This window comes from Microtus pennsylvanicus, chromosome 2 (genome assembly GCF_037038515.1).
Source record: "Microtus pennsylvanicus isolate mMicPen1 chromosome 2, mMicPen1.hap1, whole genome shotgun sequence".
Classification (NCBI taxonomy): domain Eukaryota; kingdom Metazoa; phylum Chordata; class Mammalia; order Rodentia; family Cricetidae; genus Microtus; species Microtus pennsylvanicus.
In genome coordinates this window covers 150,052,688-150,067,229 of record NC_134580.1, presented here as the reverse complement: position 1 = coordinate 150,067,229, position 14,542 = coordinate 150,052,688, and the positions used below count along the sequence as shown (strand labels likewise).

The following is a 14,542-nucleotide window of genomic DNA, read 5'->3' as shown; positions in this document are numbered from 1 at the left end:
GCACCAGGCCCTGCCCTCTCCCAAAACATCCTTCAAAAGCCCCACCCACTCTCAGGTGTGCCAGGTGAGGTGTGAACTCACTGTGCCACACTGTTGCCAAAATTCCTTCCTGAAGGAGATGTAAATAATGTGTGTCTACCCCTCCTCCAAAAGTCCCACCGACAAACCAAGATAGGATAGCACCAGAGTTCACTCAGGGGGACCAATGCGTTTATTAGGCTTCCTTGTGGGGCAGGGGTGGACTGCGGGCAACAGTGTTGGTGGCCCTAAAGCGGCTTCACTGGAAGATCTTCTCCACACCACAGGAAGTGGCATAGATGGAGCCCCTTCCCTCATCCTTCCCAACCTATATTCTCTAGCTCTCCCCACAAGTCAAGCACAATTAGGGTAGAATTGCATCCATGTGGTTAGGATTGTCTGGATGCTCCAGTGAGGGTCCCGTGACCTTCCTCACCCTCCTCCTAGGAGGGCAAGTCGAGCATCAACACGCCCAGTTGTGGTGATCTTCTGCAAGTGGGCACAGCTGGATTCAGGAGGATGGCAGCAGGAGGCTTGTCCTGCACAAGACACAGAGAACCTGCAGTCCACTCCTCACCTGCCTACCCCTCCGCAATGATTCACGTCATCTCCAGCCATGCGTCTCTGATGCAGGGAACAGGGCTCGTCACGCTTACTCCTGGGCAGCGTCAGCATGAAGGGCAAGGGATCAGAGTGCCACCCTCAGCAGCTCTGGGGAAGAACTAGACAAACTGGAAAGACATCAGAAATCAAACCAAGCCAGAAAAATTCAGGTATGTGTCCTGTTTAATTGGGATGAAGGAAGGAAAAGTCCCACAAAAACTTATACATGAGTTCTGTTTTGCCACATACAGAACCAAACAAACAGCATTATGACATTCAATGAACATGCTGAATATATTCAGGTCACACAATTAAACAATAAATACTGCTATTACCTTGGATGCACTACCACCAGGGTTCGGACTTCTACCTAACTGTTCAAGTATATGGATGGGAAACACATGTGTAAGCCATGTAAGAAGCGCTTAGGTCTTTCTAGAACAGGAGCCCAAGAGGACAAAGGATCCAGACAAACTTTCCTTTTCCGTGAAGACCAATGGTATCGACCATCTCTCCCGCAGTCTGGGAGCCAGGAACGCTATAACCTTCAAGTCAGTTACGTTGGTGATCTGGGAAACAGTCCAAAGCCACGCCGTCAGTGATGACCTAGAGGGCTTTGTGCTCTTTCTCCACAAACGGGTGTCATTCAAGCCCCAGACACGGTTTTCCTCAAGATCTTCTTGTGTTTGACTGGACCTGGGAGCTATGTAAAAATCTACGAGATGAGAGGCGCTTCCGGAAGCACACTGATTTGCCCCTGTAGCAGGATACTCTGGTTTGGCCTTGAACTGAATGAGTTCACAGTTCAGTGTTCAAAGCTGTCCACTTGCCTGCGTGGGATATGTCTTTAGAGACCAAAGAAAAAGCTGTGTTTGATCAGCTGCAGTCAATGTAACTGTAAAAAACAGTGTTGTTCAGTAGCACCCTGTCCTAGAACATAATACTGTTTAATATGGGCACTCAACTCAGGCAAAGAAGTAAACAAAGTCACCCCTTCAGGCCTCTTCTAGTCCCCAGACCAGGAGTCAACTTCCATTAGTGTGCTGGGAACAAACACACGAGGAGCCATCGCTACATTTTTTCTGTTGTGCGTTTCAGTCCGGACACACATCCCCAGGGGAAAAGAAACTTGACTCTCACATGCCAGGGTATCTAGGAGCACCCACACAGTAGGTGACAGGAAAGGGAACCTTGGCAGTACTGCTCCAAGGAGCATCTAAGTACGTATGTGCACATAATGTCATGCTTCCTCTTACGGGACCTGCAGTTTCCTAAAGATCCGCATAAAAATCTGGAGAAAGAATGAGAAAGGAACCACTTATGGTAAAAATCATCTGTGCTCTAAGGAGTAGGGAAGTGGACCCACTCGGCCTCACTCACTCACTCAGGGGAGGGAAGAGGGTGAGGGGTGGCACTGTCCTCCCAAACCAAGGCGCACACCACGGGCAAACGTGGACAGTGCATCCGTGGATGGCCAACAAAGTATGCAGATTTTGGCTACACAAAAAAGCATGAGACAGCTGGTGGTGCACGCCTTTAATCCCAGCACATGGGAGGCAGAGGCAGGTGAATCTCTAGCAGTCTGAGGCCAGCCTGCTCTATGGAGCGAGTCCAGGACAGCCAGGGCTACACAGAGAAACCCTGTCTCAACCTTTCCCCAAACAACAACAACAACAACCAAACAAAAGGCATGAGAACTCCATGTAAGAACATGCTTTCTCCAGGAGAGCAGTGCAAAAAGAATCTGAAAATAAAGTCCTGAAAGAAAAAGGCTAAAGCCGGGCAATGGTGGCGCACGCCTTTAATCCCAGCACTCGGGAGGCAGAGGCAGACAGATCTCTGTGAGTTCGAGGCCAGCCTGGTCTACAAGAGCTAGTTCCAGGACAGGCTCCAAAGCCACAGAGAAACCCTGTCTCGAAAAACCAAAAAAAAAAAAAAAAGAAAGAAAGAAAGAAAGAAAAAGGCTAAAGAAAAGTTCCTGTGTTGTTCAACATGTCTGACATCAGCCTTATGGAGAGAGCTTGACATCTGACCTCAGCAGCTGGTTTAATGACGTCAGCCTTATGGAGAGAGCTTGACATCTGACCTCAGCAGCTGGTTTAAGGATAACCTTGTCTCACCCTTCGGCCTTTAGGCACCTGTGGCTGTGTGGAAGCTCCAGCTGCAACAAACTACCTTTGTCCTTTTCCCCAAAGGTGAAAAAGCAAAGCAAAACAAACAAACAAACAAAACAACCCAAAAAACTCATGGGTGCCCAAGACAAGTCCAATAATGGTTTCACTGCCTGAGAAGCAGCAGCCAAGGAAAGGTTTGCAGAAACACGTGGAAGGAAAGCTCCCCAGGCAGCAGGACTCAAAGGCAGCTGAGGAGGATGGCTGTGGGAGAGCCAGGAAGCCACAAGCAGATAAGAACACTTAGGATAGTGCACGCACACACAAGAGCAAATGTGTCTGCTCCCTCCCCAGTCACGATTAGAAGACCCTGCTCCTGGACACAGAAATAGACCATTGGCTTTGACCTACAACAGCAGGATATGGGTCTCTAGTCAGTAACCTGACAATTTACACTGGAGTACATTCCCACACACCGCGCATGGTTACCCAGAGGTCTAGGGTGCCAGGGCATTCTTTCTTGCCTCACCAGACAGCAGCAGCCACCGCTGGGCCTGCTGACTTTCCCTCTGGAAAACGTACAAATGATTTTAACTTCAGGTAAGAGAACTCAGACACGGGCTACAGCACTACCCCTGGACTTAAAATGTCTTTTAAAAACCGCACCAGAGACGCACTCTAGATGCCTTTGCCTCTGGCAAGGAACTGGCTGAGAGATAAATGACAGTCAAAATAGAAACTCATGTGACCCCTTGCTGGAGTGGAACTAGGCTCGGAGGAGGGTGGGCAACCAATGAGAGAAAGACTCACAACAGAAACTCTGCTGAGGGTTTATGCAAAACCAAGAGGCATTGAGCCAGCAGGGCTTTTCTTCTGTGAGACACAGGGTTTCTCTCCAAGAACAGTACACACTGTTTCCCGTACTCCAGAGACAGGGACACTGGGCCGGTTCCACACTGGCTTACTGGTCCTGCTGTTTCAAACCTTTGTATCATAGACACACAAGTTCAGTTTTACCTATAGGTCCCTAAAGTGCTTAAGACTGTATATCAAGAGGCGAGTGTGGGGTGGGGGTGGGTGACTGGAGAGCCAGCAGGGGACTTGACTCGGTTATCACAAACGGATTTAAATTCACCATTACTTTGGGACGAACCCCCACTTTTAGACATCTGTGAGTCTTTGCAATTCTTTACCTCAGGGGTCACTTGAACTTAGATGTGCTTTGCTTTGCTCCATTTGTTTTGAGCTTCTTCTCACTGGAAGAAGAGGCAGGTCCACAGTTATTTGCACTTCCCTTTTTCTTCAGGTCCAAGTGTGCTTGTGTCCTGGAGGCCCTACAGGAGTCCACTGGGTCCAGAAGCACCGCGGACTGCTTGGGAATTCGAATGTTACCGTTGGCTTCCATTGCAGGGCTGCCCTCCGCACAGGGTGGAGCGCGGAGGTGAAACTTGGGGCCCTTACCTGATTTCTTCTTTTTTTCCATCCTCAGTTCTGGGCCTTGTTTCTGAGAACACAGCCTGGGGCGAGCAGGCCCATCCACAGATCTAGATGAAGTCTCAAATGCATAGTAGGACGGGTGGGCATCTTCATACTGAAAACCTTTCTTTCGAGAAGGGCCAGGCTTTGGAATCCCTTCTGGGGACAGGAAAGGCTTGGATAGCGCACTGGTGGGGAGCTTACCCCGCCTAGGGCTTTTCAGCATCCCCGAAGCCCCAGAGGACCTTGCCTTGGCAGCCCGGGCCTTCTCAGACTGCACGGTTTGGAGCTGCAGCCACTCCAGCTGAAGAAGTCTGTCTATGTACTTCCCAAGGAAGCCTGTGGCCCGAGGCAGGGCCTCACTCCGGCATTCTGTGTTCAGAACCACAGCCATATCCTGGAGGTCCCAGGAGCTGAATGGGGGTGGAAGAAAGTCAGGGTAGCAGTGTTCAGCTTCTGCCTGGCTCGGGTCTGGGTGAAGACTGAAGGAAACCGGGTCGATCTCTTCCGCTCGAAGGTTGAGGTCAGGAGGTGTGAAGGGAGAAGGAGGAATGGCCACTCGTTCTGAGTCTGACAGGTCACTTGCACTGTCCTCATCAGCGCCTTCCTTAATAATCTTCATGGACTGAAAGTCAAGGAACAGCTGGCGTCCAGAGGCAGCCTGGCACCTGGAGCTAAGCGCAGTCTGCTCCTGCCTTCCCTCCGTGGAAATGGCTCCCATGAGTTTATCCGCTGCAGGCTGGGAGAGGCCAAGGAGGCTGCTCCCTCCCAGGTGGGAAGAGACGTGGGGTCCTTGAGATCTACTCTTACTCTGCCTTCTTCCTGAAGAAGTCCTTGAATGTTGGGCTTGATTCCAGGATGAGCCGGCATTCATACTGCTAAAAAACAAAAGCCACAAGTGGGGTCTGATCACTGATTAGAGAAATAGGAGTCTCCTGCTAACACTACAGCAGTTACTAACACGAGGCCTCCGTGCGATTTATGGAAGCAGGGTTTGCAAACCGGTTTCCCCTCTGTACTCTAGGCAGGGGCCAGCAGAGAATGCATGCCGCAAAAGTGGACACACGTGTTTTATGTAACGACAAAGGTGAGCCTTTAAAAACTTAACCGTTTCTCAATTGCTTTGTCTTGTCATCTCAGAGCAATTGTGTATACCTTTAAAAAACTGATTTTTAAAATCTGTCACAGGACTCGTGGTCTCTTCTACCAGTGGTCAGCACTGTTTGAAAATATTCAGAAACACAGCTGGGTTTGGAAGCACATCCCCACACTCCAGAGACAAGCAGATCTCTGTGAATTTAAGGCCAGAGCTACCTTGTCTCAAAACAAAAGTCCTCTTGGGAAATATCGAGAAACAAACCCTTAAGCCCCCTTTTGTAGACGTATTTTAGGGAAGTGCAGCTACCATGTCGACTCAAGTTTTGCGGCCGGGATGCAGAGCAGCGGTTGTCTGTCCTGCGTGTGCAAAACCCCAGGTTTAATCCCTGGCACCTAAAACACCTTGAAAAGGTTTTGCTGCTGTTTATTTTTGTGGGTTTTTGTTGTTGTTGTTTTCTATGCGTGGGTATACACATGTTTTTGTATGTGTGTGTGTTCATTGTGTGTGCATGTGAAGCCCAAAGCTGATTTCATAAATCATTCTTGATCAATCTTCTACCTAATCATTGAGACAGGATCGCCCAATCAAACCCGAGCTCATCTCTATGGACAGCCTTTCTTTAAATTTTTTTTTTATTATTTTTAAGCATGTGTATGGTGGGTGGGTGGTTCTGTGCACAGTTTGTGACTGAAAGAGCCCGAGGAGGCCAGAGGCATCAGATCCTCTGAAGCTGGAGTTACAGAAGATTGTGAGCCATCTGATATAGGTGCTGGAGGCCAAACTTACAAAAAAGTCGTGTGTACTCATAACCACTGGGCTATCTCTCCAGCCAGACATGGACAGTCCTGCCGGCCAGCTTGCTCTGGAGTTCCTGTTTCTACCTTCCAAGGCTGGAACAGGCTGATACATCAACCTGGTGTTGGCATGAGTTGCCCAGTAAGCACTCACACCACTAAGCCTCCCCAGCCTGGATTTCACTTAATCGCTGGCTGGGAGAGACTCTGAAAAAACTATGATTTTAGGATGTAAGTTTTTCACTGTTCATGCCAACCAATACCAGGAGTCAAACACTTCTTACTATCTTTTTAGGTGGGCAACACCGGGGAAAAGTTGTATTTAAAAGGCTAGAAAGGCCGACAAGATGCCCCATCAGGTAAAACTTTGCCCCCAACCCCAGTGATCCCTGAGACCCACATGGTGAAGGTGAGAATCGACTCCTTTAACTTACGTTCTAAACACACATACACTGTGGCATGCATGAACGTGCACACATATATACACACAGAGATAAAATGTAATAAGACTAGGAATAAAGTCATGTGGTACAATTATAATTCAACACAAACGGACAGGATGAATGCTGTCTTGGGAACAGCAGGCAAGAGAAGAGAATAAACACCTATTTTTGTTCTTTTCTAGTAGACCAGTGAACTCCTAGAGTACTCTAAACTGGGGTGGGAACTCACGGGAGATGAAATTACCCCCCCCCCCCTTTAAGTTTATTTCCCAACCACACATTATTTAACTAAAGTTAACAGCACTTCCTTATGATAGGATGGATGGGGGAGGAGGAGTGGGAAAATGTACTTTCTAGGAAGTGGAGAAGTCCGTCTGTGCAGCGTTCTCCAGACTGCTCAACAGTGTCTGAACATCACACATTCTTAACATGCAGACCGGCAGATCAGTGCAAGTGGCAGTGTAAGCAAAGGAAGAGGTGGCTGTCATTGGGAGTTCACAACTGGAGATGGCTCGGTAGTTCAGACCACTGGCTGCTCTTGCAGAGGACTCAGGTTCAGTCCCAGCACCCACAGGGCAGCTCAGAGCCACTTCTAACTCCAGTTCCAGGGGATCCAATGCCTTCTTCCGGCCTCCCAGGTACCAGGCATGAGGGTGCATGCACACAAAATACTCATACACATAAAAATAAACATCTTTAAAAAATCGTTCACAACCAGCTGCCATCATACATACCAGATTTCAGCAGAAGGAAGCCAACAAAGAGCAACTAAACCTTAAGAGACTCGTGTACCCATTTCTGCTACAGACAAAGCACCAATGAAGTTCAATCGGGAGAACCGAAGGATCTGCCTTTTGTAGGACAAGACAGGATCCGGAAACTAGTTACCTGCTTTTCTGATGAGAGTCACTCATCCTATTCCTTTTCGTGAACACGTCACAGGGATGCTCATCGTCGAAGGTTTGATGGGTCGTCTAAAAAAAAAAAATACAGATTTTTTTTTATCAAAAAGTGCTGTGAATTCACATGCCCGTGCATGCATGAACATACACACACGTACATGTGCACACGTGCATATGCGCGCACAAACACACACAGAAGCAGGGCCATCCTCGTGATTGCTACTGTCTTGAATCAGAACAGGAGACGTTTGCAAGGTCAGGCCTAATAGTTTCCCTAGTAGAAAGTAGCCACAGGACACCTTAAAAAGATAGGGACTGTGGGCACTTCCTCACTGAGGGAGCTTGTCAGCCACACTTGAGAGCCCCTCCCCCTTGCCTAGAGCTTGTCATACCTACTTCCCTAACAGGCTGTGGTCTCAGGAAGTGGCAGAGCAAGCAGGAGGTGAAGATGAGCTGGGGTGGGGCTCCTGGGATGCTCCTTGTGTGAGCTGCCCCTCCTGCTGGAGGGGGGCTGTCGTAATGTGCTCTTCAAGTCACCCACGTTCCTTTAAGTGACCCCAGGAAATTCACTGTTTCACCCAGAATGGACATGAATGAAACTATTTATTTGGTATGTTGATGTCTTTTAATGGTTTTTAAAATAATCTTAACTATTATACAAATAATATAAATAATGCCACAGGGTGTGCACACCCACACCCACACCCACGAAGACACGCACACTTGAAGCACATAGCGAGAGAGCACCGAGACAAATCTAAGTAAGATTTCCTCTCCTTTACATCACCTTCTCTGCAGTGCTCAGAGCGGTCTTGCTCAACCTGCTGCCAGATGATGACAGCTGGGGAGGTGGCTTCTTTATTCCCCTTATCTTCGGAAAGGACGCGAAGCCACCGGAACTGGAAACAACACAACAGTAACAGTAAGTACTGACTGCAATCGGCTACCCTTCCGCGGGCTTTTGATCTTTGTATTTGTACCACATTGAAACCTTGAAGTCGTGACTGTGCAGTGGCTCAGAATTCTGCACTACGAGATGAGAGGTAGGGGAGGATATTGTTGTATGTTTACACTTTGACAGTTTTAATATTTATCATAAATTACATGTGTGTGGTAGGGGATGCGCATCCGTCAGTGTGGATGCCCTCAGAGGTTAGATGATGGCACCAAGACTCCCTAAACTAGAGTGAACAGGCAGTGTGAGCTGCCCAACATGGCTGTTGGGAATGCTTACATGTTTTCCTCCACCGTGTCTGTTAAGTATAACACTACAGTATTATGAGAACTGAGAATGAATCCTGAACCCCCCACCTACACACAAGTGCACACACTCCTTGGAAATGATGCCAATTAAATTCGCCAATTACCTTAAAGCCCCCGTGTCCATTCATTCATCCCCTCACCCAGTAACAGGGGACAGTCTAAGACACGCAAAGTCTGCTCAAGGCCCTCATCCCACAGAGATAAAGCTCTAGTGGGGAGGCACTCTTAGAATTCTTCTAACTTCCCTGTCACCCCAATCCATTACAAGACAATCAGTGGGGGCCTGGAGAGATGGCTCAAGACTCCAGAGGACCCCAGTGAAGCTTCCGGCACTATGTGGCTGGCTCACGAGGCCTGCAACTCCAGTTCCATGAGACACCCTCCCTTGGCCTTTTCATGTGTGGATACAAATACATGCAATTTTTTAAATGTAAAAGACCATGAGTGTATTAACTTCCAATATGGACTATATGTTGTCTCACACTATGAGTTGCGGGTTCCCAAACCACACTCATAGTTCCTGTTTTTTTGAGGAGCCCATTGAACGAGCAGGCCTTAGAAACTGAATATTTCTCTCTCATAATAACGCAGCAACTATCAAATGGAAAAGAGGTGGACTCATGGGAGAGTTTCGGAACTACCACACTCATGTAAGACTTTTAGGTTTGGATTTGACGATAACAAAAATCATATCATAGCCTTTTATGGTTAATGACCCCACAATCAACAGGCTTGATTCCTTTTAAATACAGAATATATTCATTGGCCACCCTCTTTCTTTACCTTGTTCTTTATGTTGTAAAGTGGAAAAGGAACCAAGAAGGAATGTCTGACCCAGGCATCCTCTTTAGAATGTGCAGTGCCATCCTGGCCCCTCATCTACCTGACAAACTCGACACATAGAAGGGGTGTGTGTGTGGGTGTGTGTGGGTGTGCAGGCGTGTGTGAAGTTCCTCAGAGAAATAAAAGCCTGTGGTGCAGTCAGGATGCAGGGATGGGGGGGGGGTGGGCAGAGATACGAGGGGGGGAGCAGCAGAGAACGCATGGTTTCAGCTTGCATAGCAGCAAAACTAAAGCTCAAGAGATTCTGGCTACAAACACGCTCCTCAAGAGCCAGAAGCTAGATTCCTGCATCTGCACAATCCATCTTGGGCATTAGCCCCTGTTCCCAGCCTTCCTCTCTGGCTGCAAGCCCGGCAAACGGAAGCAACGTCCCCCATCTCCTCCCCAGGGAACTGGCTGCCCGGCCAATAGGGAGGCACAGCATGGTGGGGAGGTGTGGGCAAGATGCTTCCCTCAGCAGCGAGCTAACCCCAGTCTGGCCGCTGGTCCAGGTTGCTAGAGACAGGTGACCAAAGCTGGCTGGCTGGAAGCTCACCGTAGTCCTAGGGCCAGCTCGTCTCCAGGCCAGCCCAGGTTGGGCTCTGTCCCGCCCCCACCCGGTACTCCTCCAGCCCAAGGCCCCGCAGCAAGCACCCAGCGCGTCTTCAGCTGCTGCAGAAACCATCGCTGATGGATGGGTGCAGCGAGCGGGCAAACGCACCAAGGAAGCCTAGCAGACCTGCTCCGCGGCCTGGGCGCACGTGACGAGGATCCCGGGGGGTGGCTGCGGAGTTCTGCGACAGGGGCGGGCGCGGCCGGCCGAGCTGGCGCGGGCAGCGGGGTTCCGGCAGCGTGGGGCTACGCGGGGCGGCGGGGCAAGCTAGCGGGACGTGCCCGCAGGCAGGCGGCGTCACGAGGGGCGGGGCTCGGCGGGGGCGCGCCGGGAAGTTGCGCCTGGAGAAGTTGCGGGCTGCTGAGTCTCAGAGCCGCTGGGTTCCCCGGGCTTCCCGTAAGCGCCAGGAAGATCAGGGAGAAGCAGGCGCCACCCGGCAGGGCTCAGCGCTCCGGGAAGCAGCTCTGGAGAGTGAGGTCCGCCCTAGGAGATCGCTAGCCGCTGAGACCGGAGCCAGGCCGCGAGCGGACAGCCTCCTTGCAGGGTGCGGCGTCTCGAGGCTCCCAAAGGCTGTGCTACCGGAACGCCCAGGAGCTAGGCTGGGACGCCCTCCCTGGCCCCCAGCTGGGCCATGTCAAGAGGCCCGGGCTCTGCCCCGCTGCCCCCGACCCCGGGGTTACGGAAACACGCTCCTCGGAGCTTCAGCTGTCTCTCGGATCTGGATCCGCGACCCTGCAGACCCCCGGGCTGCGACCCTCGGCTGCAGCCCATCATCCAGCGGCGCGCGCGCTCCCTGCCCAGCTCCCCCGAGCGCCGTGCGAAGGCTGCGGGAGCTCCTGGCGCTACGTGCCGAGCCGGCTGTAACCGGCAGCTCCGTGTGCGCTTCGCTGACGCTCTGGGCCTGGAGCTGACGCAGGTTAAGGTGTTCAACGCAGGGGACGACCCGTCCGTGCCACTGCATGTGCTGTCGCGCCTCGCCATCAACTCGGACCTGTGCTGCAGCAGCCAGGAGCTGGAGTTCAAGCTGCAGTGCCTGGTTCCCGACTTCCCCCCGCCGGTCGAAGCCCCCGGCTTTGGAGATCGCCTGGCAAGGCAGCTGGTGTGCCTGGAACGTGTCACCTGCTCCGACCTGGGCATCAGCGGCACAGTGCGCGTGCGCAACGTGGCCTTCGAGAAACAGGTAGCAGTACGCTACACCTACTCTGGCTGGCGCAGTGCTCATGAGGCCCTGGCTCGCTGGAGAGGGCCTGCGGGTACCGAGGGTACCGAGGACATCTTTGCCTTTGGCTTTCCCGTGCCACCCTTCCTGCTGGAGCTCGGCTCCCATGTACTCTTTGCACTGCGCTACCGCGTGGCTGGTGCTGAGTACTGGGACAACAACGATGGTCGCGACTATAGCCTTACTTGCCGCAGTCATGCCCTGCACATGCCACGCGGGGAGTGCGAAGAGAGCTGGATCCACTTCATCTGAGCTGCTGGCTGTGAACCTGGAGCTTCCATGTCAGCAGAACTGCAGTCACTTCCCCGCGGGTACTGATCTCTGAGTGGCCACCTCTCACCCCACTCTTCCTTTCAGCAGTCTGTCAAGCTCTGCAGCGGTGGCCTGGCCTGTTTCCTAGAGAATTGTCTGGAGAGCCTGGTGGCCAGAGGACCCGGAGCCTGAGTAGTGCATTTGGTGGGGAGGGTGTGGGAGGGCAGATGCATGGGACTGTGGTCCTTAATTTCAAGAGGACCCAGGTAGGTGTTTTGCAAAGAGGGCCTTTTGCATGTCTCCTTGGTGTGTCTAAACACGAGTGGCTGTTATTTATTATTGTGAAGTTAGTCTGCACCCATAGTCAATGCCTTCTCAGGAATACTCCAGATTCAGTAAGCCTAAAGCAGGCGGTGTGGCCCACATTGTGGTCCCTCGAGGCATTTCTGCCCAGGGACGGTAAAAACCTGAGACCATGTCGGCTTGCCAGTGTCCGTAGCCTTCCAACGGTGGAAACTATTAATAGCCGAGAAACTTATAGCTCATCTGTCATCACATGGCCATTTCTGGGCTTCGAGGCTGCCCTGGTTAGGCGATTCCTGCCACACCAACAGCTGGGAAGGAGGGGACTGAAAGGGTTCCAGAAGTGCGGTGTGCCCCAACAGTGCTTCACTGGAACCCAGTTCATGTGCTTGTCTTCCGGTCTGGTGCTGGGTTAACAGGCCGTATTCTGTTTGTTTGAAACTACCTGAACCTTTGAAAAGAGCTTGCCTTAAGTTATTTCTGTTTTCAAGTGGCCACAGGGATTCAGGCAGGAGTACCCTTCCCAGTGACCTTTTCCACGAAAGAGATGACTTTTTACTTCTAAGCATGGAAAGAGTCCAGCCTTCGTGTTTTGCAAGTCAACTTTTAAGTGAACCTGGATGGTGTTTTCAAAATAGCCAGGGCACTGGAGGAAAAGCAATTCCCAGATTTTTATACACCTAAGGGGTTTTAAATTGTGTTGTTCCGTCTGGCTTTGCAGCCACCTGCCACTTTATTCCCTGTGCCTTCAGTTAGGAAAGTTGCTAACTTTTTTATGGGCTTATTTCCCAGTTTTAAAATGTTAAATGCTTTCAAAACAACAACCAAAAACCTCCAACTTGGTCCAGACCACTCACTGTTCCTTGCAGGATGTCCCTGCTGCTTAAAACCCCCATGGAGGGGCTGGCAAATCTTCTTGGTGCTGAGTTGTGGCCTCTCTGATAGCAGGCGCTAAAATTGAAGCAAAACCATCTGAGGTGGGCGAGACCTCCCCAGATGTGACTTTTGAGACAGTGGAAGTCCTGTGATGGACTTGGTGACTCCTGTCACCGGTTCGTTGTTGATGTTTGTTTAACCAGCATGGAAAAGATGCATTTTTACCCTTTAACCTCTTTGGTTTTGATACTTGAAACTTCTGCCTTTTAAAATTCCAAACAGTGTTGGCTTTCCCTGGTGCTTTCTGCTCTCAGACGAGTGGGATGGAACGACACGGCCTTTGGCTGTTGGGACTCCGCACTACGCTGACATTCGAGAGTGAGAAGAGCCCAGAGGCATTGCCTGCTGCTTAATGAACTGTCCAATGAGGTCAGAAAACCCCAAGGGGTCAAGGCTGCTCTGTCCTTGGCTTCTGTCCAGAATGCAAGATAATGGTCCCGGCTCTTCAGGTAAAAGTTAGAACTGTGGAGTACTGTTGCTTCACAGCAGTAGAGAGTTTCACAGTGCATGAGAAAGCCGACCATTTGTCCAAAGGGTCTGGTTACAGAAAAGTAATGATATATCATCAGAGTCCAGAGAACCTCAAGGTGCCTTTTAAGACAACCAACAGTTTGAAATCTAAAGCTTAAGGACAATTATGCTTGATTGAAAAATAAATAAGTAAAAGCTGTGTAAGACAATTCAGAGTGAACTTCCTGACCCCAAGACACACTTAGACTGTTGAGATGTTAAAACTGTGTGGATCGTGCACTTGTAGGGCTGTCTGCCCAAATGTATTTAACTGCCTGTCACTTAAAATTATTTTATCCAAGCCTAAATATTAAAGTATACGTGCAAAACTGTCCCTTTGTTAAGCTGGTGTGTGTCATTCCGAAGACAAAGTTTTGGAGCGTCTTGCTGTTTGGATCATTTCACATGGACGTCTCATCCTTCCCTAGGACTGGACCGTCTTGCATCCGTAGCAGAGTTGTATATGTGTTGCTAAAATACCTTCCCTGGGGAGACTTAAAGTCCACCCCTCCTCCTACCTCAATAAAAAGGCAAGGTGCAATTTTACCAGAGTTTATTCTGGGGAGTCAATGAGTTCACAGGGCTTATTTTGAAGCAACGGGTAAAGGCTATGGCAGGAGCAGGGGTAACCTTAAAACAGCCATACTGGGACATCCAGCAGTGATGAAGACGCCCCCAAATCTATGCAGATAGAGTGCTCTCCCATAATCCTTCCCCACCCTTATCCTCTAGCCCGGTGGTTCCTAATGCTGCAGCCCTTTATTCCTCATGTTGTAACCCCAGCCATAAAATTATCTCATTTCTACTTCGTAACTGTAATTTTGAAACTGTTATGAATCATAGTATAAATGATATGCAGGATATCCGATGTGTGACCTCTGTGGAGGTCACGACCCACAAGATCGAGAACTACTTCCCTAGCTCTTCCCAGAGACACAGAGGCTGCTGCAATTGGGGCAGAATTGCATGCAGCTGCTTGGGAGGGGTGGCTGGCTGCACTCAGGATCCTATCACCCTTTCCGACTCCTCCTCCCACCTCCCCAACACCCCACCAAGAAGAGTGGTCAACAGTCAACAATCCCAGCTGTGGTCACTGTTGGCAAGCAGGCCCAGCCAAACTCAAGAGAATGGCAGTCGTTTCGCTTGGGGGATACTTCTGTACAACAGTGTGTGTTATA

The 14,542-nt window shown here is 50.4% G+C and overlaps 2 protein-coding genes across 4 annotated transcripts; one reads left to right on the top strand and one right to left on the bottom strand.

The window, feature by feature from the left end:
* Nucleotides 1-788: 788 nt before the first annotated feature.
* Fam217b (family with sequence similarity 217 member B) lies at nt 789-10,388 on the bottom strand. 3 transcript variants are annotated; one of them, XM_075963279.1, is made up of 6 exons: nt 10,088-10,388; nt 8,234-8,345; nt 7,433-7,518; nt 2,708-5,086; nt 2,587-2,654; nt 789-2,393 (listed from the first exon to the last, which is right to left on the bottom strand). In XM_075963279.1, exons 3-4 carry the CDS (start codon nt 7,456-7,458, stop codon nt 3,934-3,936), a joined length of 1,179 nt encoding a protein of 392 aa, XP_075819394.1. In that variant the 5' UTR covers nt 7,459-7,518; nt 8,234-8,345; nt 10,088-10,388; the 3' UTR covers nt 789-2,393; nt 2,587-2,654; nt 2,708-3,933. The 3 variants fall into 3 exon arrangements, with proteins under 3 accessions (XP_075819394.1, XP_075819392.1, XP_075819393.1); XM_075963277.1 differs by having other exon boundaries at nt 10,253-10,379; XM_075963278.1 differs by having other exon boundaries at nt 10,271-10,379.
* A 58-nt stretch (nt 10,389-10,446) lies between these two features.
* Nucleotides 10,447-13,696, top strand: Ppp1r3d (protein phosphatase 1 regulatory subunit 3D). The gene has a single exon (XM_075963280.1). It carries the CDS (start codon nt 10,776-10,778, stop codon nt 11,613-11,615), a length of 840 nt encoding a protein of 279 aa, XP_075819395.1. The 5' UTR covers nt 10,447-10,775; the 3' UTR covers nt 11,616-13,696.
* Nucleotides 13,697-14,542: the final 846 nt, after the last annotated feature.

What these genes read in the sequence shown, in the direction of transcription:
- Fam217b (XM_075963279.1), bottom strand. Translation starts at nt 7,458, where the DNA reads ATGAGTGACTCTCATCAGAAAAGCAG. An exon ending in GACTCTCATCAGAAAAGCAG is followed by an intron (nt 5,087 to 7,432) that starts GTAACTAGTTTC and finishes TTTGTTTTTTAG; the next exon opens with CAGTATGAATGCCGGCTCAT.
- Ppp1r3d (XM_075963280.1), top strand. Translation starts at nt 10,776, where the DNA reads ATGTCAAGAGGCCCGGGCTCTGCCCCGCTGCCCCCGACCCCGGGGTTA.